Consider the following 13,415-nt stretch of genomic DNA (forward strand, 5'->3'; position numbering starts at 1 on the left):
ATATTTCTACTGCTGTGATGAAAACTGTGTCATCCCACAACACAGGCTGACACCTGGAGCGTCCGGGTCAGTTACAGGAAACAGTGTCAGGTAACACACTGCATGAAAAAGCACACAGGGTGGTCCTGCTTCAGTGATCCCACATAAAAGAACACTTACGTTTAACAAGATGACCCTTCTCTCTGACGGTGACCCACTTTCCTTTTCCCTTCTCCTATTTCCAGTATATTTAATGTAATTGTTCCGTACTGTACCTTCAGTCCGTAACACGAGGCAACAAACAAAAGTGGCTCTATTTGTTGAAGGGGCAACCACCTGAAGCCACAACGACCACAGGTTGAGTCAATATATTTTGATTATTTGCAGATTTGTCGGAAAATTACACTACTGATGTACAAAAGTGTACATTGAACTCATTTGTTTTATAGAAGTGTTTTATCTAATTTATTCAAGTTTCTCCTATGTGCCGATTAACAGTAAACACAGAAAATATTTACATTACATTTCTTTTCTTTGTCTCTGATGCTTTCCTCAAAGTTTATTATTATAACTATTGACTGACACTGACTTTTACATATTCAAGTTATATGACTCATGCTCAACTAATCACATTTAAACTTGTCATTATATTACTTAATGTGAAAATATTGTAACTTGTGTGTATGAATTATTGTGTCTATCAAAGTATTAAATAAAAAATAATGCATAAAATAATAAAATACAATCAATCAATCAATCAAAACATATTAATACATATTAATACATAGACAGTTAAATAATAACTCAACGACTGATAAAAATGCATTCCTATTTGTAAAACGTATTAAATTTCAAAAGTTATAACTTAAAACCATCTTTGAGTTGTGATCATTTAAACGCTATTGCACAATACTCACAAGGAACGACTGAGCTAAAGTTAGCATGACTGAGATTTAGTTTTACGTCTGCGCATGCGTGGGAACTCCTCCACCCTCCGCACAAGTTTCTATTGTTGCCACGACAACCGGCGGTTGATGCGTCAGCGGACTAGTGAGAACTCAAAATCTGACTCTGACTGTTGATGTTGAATTTTCCTCCTCCAACTAAACTCTTCCCCGTGAAGTTCAGTTCGCGGCTGCAGTGTTAGGTCATATCGCCGCTGAACCTCCATTGTTGGCGTTTCCCTTCTTACTATCTTTAACGTTAGCCGCCTACACAACATATGCTAGCTATGTAGCTAGCAACGGCTCTGTGATTGGTCGAAAAGTCAGACTCGGCTAGCCTCGCTTCAACTTTTAAATTCTACCTGACAACAGCAATTAACTTCATTTTTTTCCCACCAAGCGAGGAGTAGGCGTGTCAAGTGTCCTTTGATGGCTCCTCTGACCTCACAGTGAAGACTGCACGGGTCCAGGTGAGTCCGGTTCCAAAACAATGATGCCGACGACCTGTACACTTGTCCCCGCAGCCGCGCCGGAGGAAGGTGGGGGTGGTGGAGGAGGAGGTGGAGGTGTGGAGCCGGGGGAAGGCAAACCAAGCCCCGGCCACAGAGGAGCCCGACGCGGCGAGGAGACGCCACAGGGGCCCGGTGCTCAGGAGCTGGGGCCCCACGGGGACACGTACGAGGGAGACGTCGAGGACGGGCTGAAACACGGAAGAGGGAAGTTCACCTGGAGCAACGGAGAGGTCAGCGAAGATAACATGATAAGATATGATAATCAATATAAGATAATCATTTATTGTAAAAAAAAAAAAAAGCAATAGGTGTGTACAAAATATGAAATATAAATACTATATACAGACGTGATCCTTGGTGAGCAGCAAGAAGAAGAAGAAATTCCACAAGTGAAATCAAGCTTTCATAATCGTCCTGGCCTAAAATGAACATCAGAATATACTTTACTAAAAGTAAAAGCACTAATTATATATATTAATAAATATACATCTGTTTTAAGAATAATGATTATTAGCTTTTAATGAGCCAAAGTGACAATACAACAGTGTAGAAATTACACAAAATTGTCAATTTCTGAATAACATATCATATAATTGGATTATAATTATTAATGCATTTAGGTGTAAGAATCACTTTAATGGTGCAGCTGCTAAAGTTGGAGATGCTTTTTAACTACTTATAATAATACATTATAATTCCACTCTTGATTATATTTTGTGTTTATAATTTGAATAAGTATAAAATAGTATAAATTGAAAATATTGAAGTACCTTAAACTACCTCATAATTATCCTCTATAAAGTACTTGAGTAAATATACTCACTTTCCTTTCCTATCACTTTAACATGATAAATGTTTGGGAAAGAAAATTGTAAGAGCTTTTTTAAAATTATATATTAATATTTGCTATTTGATTTCGCTGTCTGCTCCTTTTTGTCTAGTACTATGAGGGCTCCTTCTACAAACAGTACAGGCATGGGGATGGAGTGTACTGCTGGCCCACAGGCCACAAATTCACCGGCAAGTTTTACCTCAACAGAAGGGAAGGATACGGGCTTCACCTGTTCCCGGATGGAGCCACCTTTCAGGTAACCTGGGTGGATGATGACTGACAGATATTTGGTTAGTTTTTTGTTTTTGTTTAACTTAATAAATTAAATTGCAGCAAACCCCCTCCTCCCTCGTCAGGGTTTGTATCACGTCGGCCTGAGGCTTGGTCCGGGTGTGGTCACTTATCCAGACGGGTCTCAAGATGTGGGTCTGTGGGTGGGGAACCGCCTGCTGAGGCTCTGCACCCCTGTAGAAGAGGGCTTTAGCCTGAAGAACCATCCTGAATATGCCACCTTCATGGACCCGGCTGCCACCACTGCCTCCCTGACTCAGGTACTGCACATGCACAATTGGCTGTCCAGAGCCAAAGGTTTGAGTCTTTTAGAGTCCAGAGTTTTGAAGCCTTGAGTTTTTGCATTTTGACCAGCGCCATCTTGGGATTTTTTTCGAACCAGACGTAGGAGTTGGGATGGGTATGAATGAGAGCTTGTCTACCGAGCGCCCACCTACACCTGCCATCATGCACCGATTGGACGGTACCAGCTGTAAATCACGCTTTATCCACGCGCCAAAGCATACAGTACTTTATCATCTATTTTGACCATAATTTACAAAACGAACATCTCACTGTTTTGAAGAAGACTTGAAACTATAGCGATTAAGACAATAAACTCCTGAGGAAAATAGTTGCTGACGTTATAAATCAAGTCATTTTCTCTTGGACTTCTATAAAAACTGACTTCTACTTTTGCAAACCAGTATGTCGCCCTCTGCTGGTGATTCCAGAGAATACAAGCGTATAGGCACATTCATTTTCCGGACCCGGTGACTACGTAAAATTTTCATATTCAGTTTATGTATTTATATAATTGATTTGAAGATGACACTGTCGTAATTTCGTTTGTTTGCACATTGACAATACATTTTTTGAATTTTTTTATTCGGCACCTTTGATTTGCATTCTGGTGTTCACACAATCAGATTTGCTAGATTATATCCTTAGATATATATATACATATATAGATATATATATATGTATATATCTCTATGTTAAAAAAGATTCTTAATTGACCTCTCTGCTTCTCTCTTCTCCTTATCAGGTTCCCATTCCCAGGACACACTCTGAGGTGAAGCACTACTTCTACTGAACAACTACACAAGCTTTGTGACAGATTACTGAATTCCCCATCCTCATCAGGTGGACGCAGACAGAGACGTGCTCTTAGATGACGATTCTATCTATCCCCCCGGCCTGGAGAGGTTCTCGACAAACGGCGACTGCTTGCCACTGCCCCCAGGCCGGAGGTCAGAGTTGGACCGACACTTTTACGGCGAGCTGTGGGAGCCAGACGTTTGTCCGTACCAAGGCTATGAACGAGACCCACTCTCCAATTTGCCCTTGCAGGCTCGCATGCAGGCTAACGTACACAATCACAGGTCAGACGTACATCACGGAACATGTTGGTTGACAACAAAGAAAAAGACCTACACATCGTGTGCAGGTATAACTGAAAACAGAATTCTAAGGGATGATTCTAATATGTAGGTATCTGTGTGTGTGTGTGTGTGTGTGTGTGTGTGTGTGTGTCTCAGACGACAGGCTGAACATCTGGGCTGGGACGTGGCTGCTGTTCTCTCACTGAACAGGGACAACTTTGGGCCTAAAGGGCCGTTGGAAGTGGACTCCGAGCGGTTGATCCAGCACGCCTCCCGCGGAGACCTGCAGGCAGTTTTTCAGCTCCTCAAGACTAAACTGATCCACCCCGATGTAGCCGATCCACAGGGACACACTGCACTGATTGCTGCCACAGTAACCTTTCTTTTTTTAAAGAAATTTTTTGCCTTTTGTTTGTTGATTCAATTTCTCGCTCCTTTACTGTGTATGAAATAACATTTCATACACAGTAAGTCACGGTTGCTCGAGAAAGTTGATTGTGACGTGCATGTGCGGATTGATATTGAAATATTAAAAACCTCCAATTCCGACGTTAGCTGTTCTAGGACTGATTCTCAGATGAAAATATTCATATTTAAACTAATGAATGTACTTTTAGTCAAATGCTCCTTTGTCAGCGGCAGCCATCTTGGTTATTTACAAAAGTCGCTTTTCCGTCTGCGTTGTGATATAAACCCCGCCCATTATCAGATAATCTGTTGTGATTGGACCGGCTTAGATTTCTGCCAGGGGGAAATCACTTCCCAATGGAGGGGATCCAGACCGTCTTCTGGCAGAGCAAATTTAAATAAGCTCCCAGAATTTGTCTGGGTCCCAGGCTACATGCAACGTGCACTGTACCCACATTTTCACAATTTACAGAACAAAAATAGATTAATTCATAAATCATTCAAAGGTTCGGGGTTGTTTCGGTGTTGTTCTTGTCTCGTTTTAAGTTTCATGCTCCAACTCACCGTTGGTTGTCATCCTCGCACCCGTCAGGTGAACTGCCACAACGGTGTGATCCATCGTTTGCTGGATATGGGTGCCGACATTGACAAGTTGAACTGTGAAGGCATGTCCGCCCTCGCCGTTTGCCACGTCCTCTACTACCCCTTTCAGTCTCTGCACACCACTCTGGTTGAATCACCTGCCAGGACTCAAGTAAGACTGAACTTCATGTCTGATTTTTTGTTGGTCATGCTGGAAGCGGGACTCCAATTCCGATGTTAGCATCTTAGCATTTGGCACCAGTGTTCCATAATCGTGGCTGTAGACTCCTGTAGTCTTGTTTCTGTATCTGTAGATATGTAACTCTGTTTTTCCCAATGTGTCATCAGGTTCTGAGGTCGCCCTCTGCAGGTGGGAGCAGTCCACAGATAATCCGAGTTGACCGCGCTGCAGATACACCGGGGCTTCACAACAGACCTCCGACCTCAGTTGTTCAGTCGAGAGAGGAGGATGTGGACAGAGTGAGACGCGAAGAGGCTAAAGGGGAGAGAGGAAGTGTGGACCGCTCCATTCAGGTGATGGACGGTCACATTGCGGTGGGCACCGTGCAGTGGAAGGAATGTCGCGCCAAGCCTGCAGCAACAGTTCAGGTATATGGCACGGAGGTCCCATCATATGACTGGTTTGATATGTTGGGAATTTGTTGGAACTCACTACTGTCTGTCTGCTGCAGGGCCAAGACGAAGAACCGACCCAGGGGCAGAGCTTTGACTCCGCCTGCTCTGTCAGCAGCCTCACCATCCAGGTCACGGAGGAAGATATGCATCGCGCAGCAGAAGCTCTGAGTCGCACTGGGCTGCCTCAGCACGCCGACACGCAGGAGACTGTGCGCAAAATGGCTGCCATGAAAATTGAGTCAGTTCCGTGCTTCTCCTCTCTTCTCTTCTCTTTCCTTCCCCCCGTGCTTTTTCTGTCCGGGTGATATACTTCACTGCTGCGTTTGCACACACGAGTCTCTCTGTGTGTAAGTTGTATGTGTCCTGTCTGTCTGACCAGACACCGCGCTCGCCTGAGCACCCTGCAGCTGTTGTTGGATCGGGGGGCTGACCCCAACGTGTCCAAGGTCCCAGTGCCCGTACTCATTTTAGCCATTATGGCCGCCGACGCTGAGGCCGTCCAGAAACTGCTGCTGTGTGGAGCTCGTACTGACATGCCCCTTCCACCCGAGGTAGGAATTGATGTTTCACTCCCTCTGGAGGACACAGAGGAACCAAATGAGTTATATCTCAAAAATCCTCATCCTTTTTGTAGAAGAAAGGCCTTTATCCCCTGCATGTCGCTGCGGCGCTGCCTGGGCCGGCAGGTCCCAGAATCACAGAGCTGCTGTTGTGCGCCATCATCGACACAGACGCGCAGGCATGCGACCAGGACGAGATCTTCGAACTGGATAAGGTGCGTGGCGCGTGTTCTCGGACGTACAGCTTCGTTCCGGTCCTCGAAAGTGAACTTGAGACTTTGACTATTTTACAGGCTGTCGCGAACGCTCGTGCACCGCTGAGCTCTGACGAGAGGCCTCATCTCAGAGGAGGAGGCAGAACTGCCCTGCACGTGGCCTGCCAGAGAGTTAGCGACTACACGGTCGGTGCCTGCGCTCACATACACACACCCCATCACTAATATGACACATGATGCCAAAAGACTAAAACCTGTAGCGTGTTGGACAGGTGATGTCCTAGAATGGTATAGGACACGTGTTACATGCAAAAGCACAAGCAGAGCTCAAACTCTGTCTTGTTGTGAGCATTTCATGGTATTTTACTTTTAACACGACTTTCAATATGAAAAACAGCTGCAGGATGTTCAGTATGAGGCAGAACATTACAAGTGTCCCGAGGTTTACTCACAGTAATATTGTTTTCCATTTTTGGCGCAGAATGCCAGCAAGGTGGTCGCCCTTCTGCTCTCACGCAGAGCCAGCACAGATCTCCTCTGGAGTGGACACTCGCCTCTCTCCCTCGCTATAGCGAGTGGCAATGACATGGTAGAGCTCCCACACTCATGCACACAAACACCTACAGTACGAATGTACACAAAACTTGACTTTGTCCTGAACACGCTCCTTTTTCTGTGTTGAGGTGGTGGAGGAGCTGTTGAAAGGAGGAGCGGATCCCAACTTCCCCCTGGGCCGCGGGGTGGGCAGCGCCGTCTGTACCCTCGCCAACATCAACTACCACCTTTGCTGCAACCGACCTAAGCTGGTACTAACTCACACACACACACACACACACACTTGTCTCTCTACAGTTGTGAGGACAGTAGGACTAACCCCTTACCCTTACCTTAGCTAACACTATGACACTTTGCTTCTCTCCGCGTCATGGTATAAACCCCGCCCATAATCAGAGTATCAGTTTGTGATTGGACCGGCAAAATTTCTACCTGTTGGAAATCATTTTCCAAATTGAATGGGGATCCAGACATAGTCTGGCAGAGGAAATTAAATGAGCTCCCAGAATTCGTCTGGGTCCCAGGCTAAAACCCAAGTCTTAACCCTTAAAACAAGCCCTTTGAAATTGTGGGGACTGGCCAAAGTGTCCTCACAGCGATTGGTTTTGAACCCAAATTGTTTCTCACGACTATACAAAGACAAGAATACACACACATAAATTAGGGTAAATGCCCAGGATTTAAAACACTCGTACTCATAAACGACGTATGGGTGTGTTTAGGATGCAAATACTATGAAAAAGAAACTCCCAGATCCAAAGTCCTTTTTGTTTCACATGTTACATGTTGTTGTTGGCTTCCAATGAATCACAGGCTGTAAGCCACAACATTACAGTTTTCAAAATAGTAAGCAAAGAAATATGCAAAACGGTTGAGTCCTTCAGTCATGTGTGTTTGTGTCGTTGGTTTAGCTGGACATGTTAGCCAAGGCTGGTGCCGACATGTTGTTGCCGGTTACCGTGGGCAATGCTGTGGGAAGCGCAGTCGACTACGCACATGACTCCTTCAACCGGGTAACGCACCTTCTGTGAGAACACACACTGCGCGTGTCGTCGGATTCAATAAACTTCATTCACTCTTAAATTAAAACATTCGCGTGGCTGAGCACAGATACACATTCTGCACTATACACATAGTTACTACTATATTACATTATGTATGCATGCACAATCTAATGCATTACAATACCAAAAACTGCAATAACACTTACATGAGTCCTACATTTGTAACGTTTATTTTTGGTTGAGACTGTCAGGTGTTTACCAACTTTTCTGTACTTTTTCAAGCTTTAGTTAGAACTGTAATATATTATATTGTCAGGTAAATCTATATTTTTCCTCTTGCAGACATTTTCAGAGAAAATATTACTCATTCCTGAATCTTAAAGGTGGTCTGTACATGTTATGTTACCATCCAGGACTTGCGTATTGCCAACACTCCCTTCCACGCTCTCAACATGCTGGAGAGGGAAACATTCAAGTCGCGGCGCCACCTGCTGAGCATGATGGGAGATCTGCTGAGACAGACCGCCGGCCAGAGGAAGACAGAGAACATGCAGAGACAGCTCAAGCCAGATGGTCAGTGCAACGCATTTATGGAAGGAAAAAAAAAGATTGTCATGTTGTGTTTTTTGAGTAAAGTGTGTGTATCACTGTGTTCATGTGTATTGTACTAATCCAGCAGGTAACAGCGGCACACAGTGGTTTGTATACACGGGGGCAGATGCCACGTCGTCGAACGAGCCCCTCAGCTGTCAAAGTCGACCGCACACAACAGAAAAACACAGGTACACGCCACCTATTCTTTTTCCCCAATGACCAACAATGAAAAAGAAAACTCTTTCAGGAATCTGTTTTCTCTGTGTGTGTGAATTTCTTTTCAGGAAACCCTCGTTCAAGTTCTGCTACGACTGCGGTCGCTCCGTGTCGGTGAAGCTGACCCCCTGCAGCCGCTGCCACGAGGTCTTCTACTGCTCCACGGCCTGCAAACTGAAAGCTTGGGAAAAAAGACACAAGGAAGAGTGCGTCCGGATGTCAGGTGGGAATCTCCTTCCAAACAGACACAACCCGGCAAAAACCAAAGGAAAATCAAATCCTCCCCCAGGAGCATCGAGCCCAGAAATGACCCCAAAATAAGCTTTTCAACATTTAACTTTGTAATTGTGTTTTGGAATCTGTGATATCTACAGGATAGATTTGTGGTTCGGACTTAAGCTAATCATGTACAACACCTGGGAAAGCTGCTGTTTGATATTGGATGAATGACATTATGTGACAAATCTGTCTCTCTCAATCCAGCGTCTGCTGATGGCATCCGGAGGACAGCTGCGAAATCCTCAAAAGGCCCCAACCTGAAGGAAAACTACACCTTCAACTGACTTTCTCTTATTCTGAGTCTTTGATTTATATATTTACTGACTGACAATATGTTGTGCCATTATCATTTCTCTTTGGAATTTTGCAATGTAAATAAATTGTACTCATGAAAGTTAAAAGTACCCGTTCTGCAGTGAAGTATCCTCTGTAGGCACTGAACCACCACTAGATGGATACAAACACCCTGTAGTTACTGTAGTGAGGCCCAGCCACCTGTGAGAAACAAGACTGGGACTTGTAGACGTGTTTGTATCCATGTGATCTGCCATAAAGTTTTCAGCATGGTAATAAAATGAAAGAGGTAAAGACAAAATTCTCTCCTCAAGCTCCAACAGTCAACTTTTTTAATGTCTTGATTTGATTCATATGTATTCCATTAATATATCTCTCACTAACAGTCACATTGTTCTCTTCTCACACCTGGTGGGCGGAGCTCCACCTTATTTTTATATTTTTTCGGAGCTTCGGCTTGCTGCTGCTTCGCTGTTGGAATGAGGAGGACGAACAGAAGAGCAGGTGACAAGGTGAACGAAAGTGAAAGTGTGTCGGAGCAACAAGTGTTTCTGAGCAGCAGTTTCGGAGCACTAGTCTCTCAACACGGGTGAGTACAGTCGTGTCCGTACATGGGAAACAGGCTTGTTGTGTGAAAAAAACCCTAATAATGACATAAGGATCTCTCTCTCTCTCTCTCTCTCTCTCTCTCTCTCTCTCTCTCTCTCTCTATATATATATGTACACAGGTATTAAAGATAAATTACTTAGGATGAAATATATAAGTGTAAACATTGCAATGAAAAAGATTACGGTAGAAAATAAGTGTTAAGTATAAATAAGACACTGTGGGTGAAGTGTGTTTGAATGTGTGTTGTGTATGTACAGGGAGTCTTTATACAGTGCAAATGTTCAGTGCAGGACTCTCTGTGTCACAGTACGACTATAGTTTCCCTTCAGACCGTCTCTCTGAGTCTTTGTCAATTATTGCTGAATATCTGTAGTTTAAAAGCTTAGTTTCAGTCCGTTCCTGCTTGTACTACTGCTGACTCGGCTCTTCCTGCTGCTGTATTACATTCCATTCCTTCAATCTGTTTCACATTAAAAGATTTCTGCTTGTGAACCAGTGGGCTGGCTTTTTATTGTGAAGCAGCCGGAGGAAGTACAGTGTGCCAGGAACATGGCCAACGAGAACTGACAGTACAGTAGCGCTCACACCGCCACCGAGGCCCAACAGGCTCCTAAGGAAACCACATTTAAAGCTGTTGGATCCTGATTTACTGTCTGATAGTTTTCGTCTAGATCCACGAATTAATCTCTGTGAAATCAGTGAACATGATAAAAAAACAACAACTTCTATCTCACAATGTTAAAGAGAGATTAAACACTCCACCCCTTTGTCCAGATCTGTTAAATCCACCCAAGTTTGTCATCCAGCCGACAAACATCACCTTGGTGGAGGTAAAAAATATAGTATTTAAAATAGACAGAACTTTTCTTTCTGTTTAAACCAAGGTTTGTTTAACATAAAAAAAATGTCTTTTCTTTCAGACGTTACATGCGTAGACATGTCTTCTGCAAACTGCCTGCTGTCTGAAGATGACTTTCTGTGCCCCATCTGTCTGGATATGTTCACTGATCCAGTCTCTACACCATGTGGACACAACTTTTGCCAGCACTGCATCACTACACACTGGACCATGATTGTCCCGTCCCAGTGTCCCGTGTGCAAAGAGGTTTTCTACACTAGACCCCAGTTGAGGGTCAACACTTTCATCTCGGAGATGGTTGCTCAGTTCAGACATGAAGCTCAGCAGACAACCAGCGGCAGCAGCTCAGAACAACACGTTTCCAAAGGAGGAGACGTTTCCTGTGACATCTGCACTGGAGCCAAACTGACGGCCCTGAAGTCCTGCCTGGTTTGTCTGGCCTCCTACTGCGAGACTCACCTGGAGCCTCACCTGTCGGCTCCACGCCTGCAGAGACACCAGCTGATCGACCCCGTGGACGACCTGGAGGACAGGATGTGTCCGACGCACGGAAAACCTCTGGAGCTGTTCTGTCAGACCGACCAGACCTGCGTCTGCAAACTCTGCCCTGTTTTAGATCACAAGACACATGACGTGGTTCTGTTGAAAGAAGAGTATGAAGGAAAGAAGGCAGAGCTGGAGACGACGGGGCCTGAAATTCAGAAGATGATCCAGGAGAAACGAGTGACGATTGAGGACATCGAACGCTCGGTGAAGATCAGTAAAGAGGAGGCAGACAGAGAGAAAGCCGAAGGTGTTAAGGTCTTCACTGCTCTGAAGGAGTCGATAGACAAAGGCCTGAACGAGCTCATGGACGAGATCGAAGACAAGCAGACGACGACGGAGAAACAGGCTGAAGACTCCATCACAGAGCTGGAACAGGAAATCTCTGAGCTGATGAAGAGGAGCACTGAGGTGGAGCAGCTCTCTCTCTCTGAAGACCACATCCACCTCCTCCAAAGCTTCCCATCCCTGAAAGCTGCTCCGACCGCCAAGGACTGGAGGAAGGTCAGAGTCCGTCCACCATCACACGAGGGGACAGTGGCGAGAGCAGTGTCTCGGCTGGAGGAGACGCTCAGTAAAGAGGTGAAGAAGCTGAAGGAGGCTGAGCTGAGGAGGGTCCAGCAGTTTGAAGTGGACGTGACTCTCGACCCCGATACAGCGAATCACTGGCTCGTTTTGTCCGATGACGGAAAACAAGTACACGACGGTGATGTGCGGCAGAGTCTACCAGACAACCCAGAGAGATTTTGTCCTTGTACAAATGTCTTCGGAGAGCAGAGTTTGTCCTCGGGTAGGTTTTACTTTGAGGTTCAGGTTACAGGGAAGACTAAATGGGATTTAGGAGTCGCCAGAGAGTCGATCAACAGGAAGAAAATCAACACTCTGAGCCCTGAGCTCGGTTACTGGACGATATGGTTGAGAAATGGAAATGAATACAGAGCTCTTTCTGACCCTGATGTCCGTCTCTCCCTGACGTCTCGGCCTGACAGGGTCGGGGTGTTTGTGGACTATGAGCAGGGTCTGGTCTCCTTTTACGACGTGGATGCTGCGGCTCTTATCTTCTCCTACACCGGCTGCTCCTTCACCGAGAAGCTCCGCCCGTTCTTCAGTCCCTGCAATGCCGATGATGGTGAAAACTCCGCCCCTCTGATCATCTGCGCTGTCAAGCAAACTGGGTAGATTAATAACTTTAGTTATTATTACCGACGCCAAGGATTTTATGTTTTCACCCCCTGTTTGTCGGTCAGCGGGATGAAAACCTCCTGAACAGTTATCCAGTAAACTTGATGGAAGGATGGAACATGGAACAAGCAAGAATCCAATTAAACGTTGGTTATTGGATCTGGACAAAGGGGGCGGAGACAGGAATGTTTGATCTCTCTCTTTAATATTGTGAAATAGAAGGTTTTTTAACATCACTGATTTCACAGAATAAATCGTGGATCGAGATGAAAACTATCGGACACATTTACTGAGTGATTCTATTCTAGGAACTTTAACGTCACACGATAAGAACTTTCTGACAGTGTTTGCCATGATAGTCTTCATGATTCTGTATGGATGAATATTAATCAGGGTTGTTTCACCGAGGCTCACACGGGTCGATCACATTATGAATGGGTGGTGGCAGAAACCAGAGCAGGATGTGTGAGCGCTTTGTGTTACTAATAAAAATATTTTTCTATCTCTGCGTTTCGTCTTTACTCCTTTGACAAGGATTAAAAATAAACTTGATATTTGGCATCAAATGATCAAAACGACTGGAGAACGAGCTGCGCTTCTTTCATGGGAATCAACAGGAAGCATGAGGGTCAGTGTTTCTGAGTGTGGAGGTGAGCATAGAGACAACACACAATCTCTTCATTTTGTCCTAGAATGGCATAGGACACGTGTTACACGCAAAAATACACAAGCAGAGCTGAAACTGTTGTGGTCATATGGTGTTTTACTTTTTACATCATGACTTTCTACATGAAAAAGGGCAGAGTAATAAACTGTCTGAGTGGATATTAAAGCCTCATGAAAACAGTCAAATATGGAGGATATTATTTCAAACATGACATTTTCATGTTATAAATAATGTTTTCACTTTATTTTGTGAAACTTTAACGTTATTTCGTGAAAACTCATATTCTAAT

General features: G+C 44.6%; 2 protein-coding genes across 8 annotated transcripts; both read left to right on the forward strand.

Annotated features, from left to right (window-relative positions):
• The first annotated feature begins 935 nt into the window (after positions 1 to 935).
• On the forward strand, positions 936 to 9,375 carry ankmy1 (ankyrin repeat and MYND domain containing 1). 6 transcript variants are annotated; one of them, XM_047336889.1, is made up of 20 exons: positions 936 to 1,029; positions 1,448 to 1,665; positions 2,377 to 2,523; positions 2,624 to 2,818; positions 3,586 to 3,612; positions 3,684 to 3,922; positions 4,079 to 4,295; positions 4,923 to 5,084; positions 5,261 to 5,521; positions 5,605 to 5,786; positions 5,928 to 6,099; positions 6,183 to 6,323; positions 6,402 to 6,509; positions 6,805 to 6,912; positions 7,007 to 7,129; positions 7,790 to 7,891; positions 8,296 to 8,455; positions 8,559 to 8,664; positions 8,761 to 8,915; positions 9,176 to 9,375. In XM_047336889.1, exons 1-20 carry the CDS (start codon positions 951 to 953, stop codon positions 9,253 to 9,255), a joined length of 2,982 nt encoding a protein of 993 aa, XP_047192845.1. In that variant the 5' UTR covers positions 936 to 950; the 3' UTR covers positions 9,256 to 9,375. The 6 variants fall into 6 exon arrangements, 4 of the variants coding, with proteins under 4 accessions (XP_047192845.1, XP_047192843.1, XP_047192844.1 ...); XM_047336887.1 differs by having other exon boundaries at positions 6,183 to 6,509; XM_047336888.1 differs by having other exon boundaries at positions 6,183 to 6,509; positions 8,562 to 8,664.
• Positions 9,376 to 9,522: 147 nt separating this feature from the next.
• On the forward strand, positions 9,523 to 12,963 carry LOC118317998 (E3 ubiquitin-protein ligase TRIM21-like). 2 transcript variants are annotated; one of them, XM_035647244.2, is made up of 3 exons: positions 9,523 to 9,854; positions 10,650 to 10,705; positions 10,796 to 12,963. In XM_035647244.2, exons 1-3 carry the CDS (start codon positions 9,745 to 9,747, stop codon positions 12,454 to 12,456), a joined length of 1,827 nt encoding a protein of 608 aa, XP_035503137.2. In that variant the 5' UTR covers positions 9,523 to 9,744; the 3' UTR covers positions 12,457 to 12,963. The 2 variants fall into 2 exon arrangements, with proteins under 2 accessions (XP_035503137.2, XP_047192848.1); XM_047336892.1 differs by lacking the exon at positions 10,650 to 10,705.
• The last annotated feature ends 452 nt before the right edge of the window (positions 12,964 to 13,415 follow it).

The sequence above is a fragment of the Scophthalmus maximus genome, chromosome 13 (genome assembly GCF_022379125.1).
Source record: "Scophthalmus maximus strain ysfricsl-2021 chromosome 13, ASM2237912v1, whole genome shotgun sequence".
Taxonomy (NCBI): domain Eukaryota; kingdom Metazoa; phylum Chordata; class Actinopteri; order Pleuronectiformes; family Scophthalmidae; genus Scophthalmus; species Scophthalmus maximus.